General features: G+C 54.4%; 1 protein-coding gene across 1 annotated transcript; it reads right to left on the bottom strand.

Annotated features, from left to right (window-relative positions):
- Positions 1 to 234: 234 nt before the first annotated feature.
- On the bottom strand, positions 235 to 1,830 carry LOC112118804 (homeobox protein vex1-like). Its single transcript, XM_024217246.1, has 3 exons — positions 1,545 to 1,830; positions 651 to 892; positions 235 to 549 (listed from the first exon to the last, which is right to left on the bottom strand). Exons 1-3 carry the CDS (start codon positions 1,828 to 1,830, stop codon positions 235 to 237), a joined length of 843 nt encoding a protein of 280 aa, XP_024073014.1.
- Between the last annotated feature and the right edge of the window lie 490 nt (positions 1,831 to 2,320).

The raw sequence follows: 2,320 nt of genomic DNA, 5'->3' as shown, positions 1-2,320 counted from the left end.
GTTATGGCAAGTAAGGGCTCCCGTGGTCTTGTGCAAGGAAGTAGAGCGAAAGCTGGTAAGTGTTCGGTTTTATACTTGGCCCCATTATCCGCATGTAAGTGTCCGTATAAATTATTGTCGCTATGTACAAGGGGATCGCATCACAAACACAGCAGGCAGTTGCACGCCTAGGCGACTCCGCAGAGCCAGCGTTAGTGCAAATCCTTCTCTGAGTCACAGGCCAGCCCAGCGGGTTCAAATGGGCAGCAAGAAGGCCCTGGAGTCTCTGTAGCCCACAAAGCAGGGCGCCTGCCAAAAGCCAGGCTCCCCCCGGAACGTGCTGGCGGGGCTCAGGGCAGAGGCTGGCAGTGCTGGGAAGGCGAAGCTGGCGGGTACGGCCTCCTGCCTGGGGAGGTGAGCCAGGAGCTGCTGCTGAGCCGGGTAGACGTAGTGCAGGGGCAGAGTCCCGGCCCGGGTTCCGAAGGGGACGGGGCTGTAGAAGGGCTCCGGCCTCATCTCCTGCAGCTGCCGCTTCAGCTTCATGCGCCGGTTCTGGAACCAGGTCTTGATCTGTGGGGAGGAGAAACAGTGTCACCCAGGCGCCCCCAGAGAGCCCGGCCCGGGCTCCGTCGCCCTGGCCCGGCCTCCAGCCAGCCGCCCGGCCCGCTCACCTGCACTTCCGACAGCTGCATCTTGGCGGCCAGCTTGCGGCGCTCGGCTGAGCCCAGGTACTTGTGGCGCTTGAAGGAGCTCTCCAGGGTGCTGATCTGCTCCACGCTGAAGGCGGTGCGCAAGCGGCGGCTGCCCCTGCCGCCGGGCTCCTCGGGGGACTGGCACTCCGAGCGGCCGCTCTCCCAGTCGGAACCGGACTCCGCGGCGCTCCACGCCCGCTTGGCTGCGGCTGGTGCTGCTGCTGGGCACAGAGAGGAACCAGGTCAGCCCCGCTCAGAGCACTCCAGTGGCTGGCGACCTAGAGGGGGCTGCAGGGCTCACGCATCCCTCGGCCATTATACACCACGGAAGGACGCCAGCTGCGGGCAGGTGACAAAGGCTTTTCCTGGCACGGAAATCTGCAGTTTTCCGAGGCGATTCTTATCTCCTAAATGGAAGGGCTCAGCTAGTGCCTCGCACCCACATAGCTCCTGGCCCCATAGGCGCGCCAAGCGTGTTACCACGGTCAAACCAAAGGACTCCCCTTGGAGACTGGCATAGGGAGATCAGATGACTTGCCCACTGTCAGATCTGGCACCTGTGGTAGTCGAGGAAATTGAACTCAAGAATCCCGACTCCTCGTCCTATGCCCGGTCACTTAAGACCATCCCCTGGGTCAAATCCCAACTCTACTGAAGTCAGCGGCAAAACTCCCACGGGCTTCAGTGGGGCCAGGATTTCACCCTTTGTGTCCCAATACACTTAGCAAAGAATAATGCACAATTCTCCTCCCTCCCTCTACTCACTGTTATAACTCAACTCTCTTCCCTCCCTCTACTCACTGAAGAGATAACAAGGGCAAGCATACATTGGGATGGTCTTTAAAGCACAATAGTAGATGCAATTATAATCACCTATAGAGGAAGAATCCAAAAGCTTCTCACTCCTGGGGTCGTTCTTAGAAGAGGTGTCCGGGGTCTTTATACGTTCACCCGTCTTCCCTGTTTGGCTTGCGGTTTGGTGCGGTTGTGGGTTTGTTTTGGAGTTGCAGACTGGATTTTCGATCCGGGTGAGCAATCCATGTGATGCAAAAGTCCTGCCCTGAGTGCCTTCTCCGTAGCTACTGGGCCTTTGCTGTGGTTCATAGGTGTCCTGGCTGCTCTGGGAAAGCCACTCTACAGAGAAAGGGGCCTTGGTCATCCTGGCGGTCTTCTATTTCAAGACAAGCTAAGGGAGGATGGAGTCAGAGAATGCCTCTCTCTAGGTTGCTTCTTTTATAAAGGGAGTCCCAAGGAAAATGTTGTTTATGTAAACAAACATCAAAGGCCCAGATAAGTATCGTCTAATTGCCATCAGGTCTCCCCCACAAAAGATGTTGTTCACACATTTTCCAAAGCTCGGTTAGGGTTGGCTCCACAATGTCTGCCAATAGATTAGTGAACTCTGTTGTAAGTGATTTACAATACTTGTTACATCCTATCCCTATGTAAATGGCACTTATTGCTTGAACTCACAGAAGCTTCAAAAGACAATCGGGAATTTAAAGAGCTTTTCTCTAAAAGGATCGGGTGTTTAGAAATGTACTTTATTCAATTCATATTTTAAGAAAACTATACTGGAGTGAATTGGTAATTTCTACTTTCTGCAGACAACGGAGTACCAATTAAGATTTCCACAGGTCTAATTTAAG

The sequence above is a fragment of the Terrapene carolina genome, unplaced genomic scaffold (assembly GCF_002925995.2).
Source record: "Terrapene carolina triunguis isolate 2854851 unplaced genomic scaffold, T_m_triunguis-2.0 Scaffold95, whole genome shotgun sequence".
NCBI lineage: Eukaryota > Metazoa > Chordata > Testudines > Emydidae > Terrapene > Terrapene triunguis.
The sequence above is the reverse complement of the archived record's forward strand: the minus strand, read 5'-3'. Positions and strand labels throughout refer to the sequence as shown.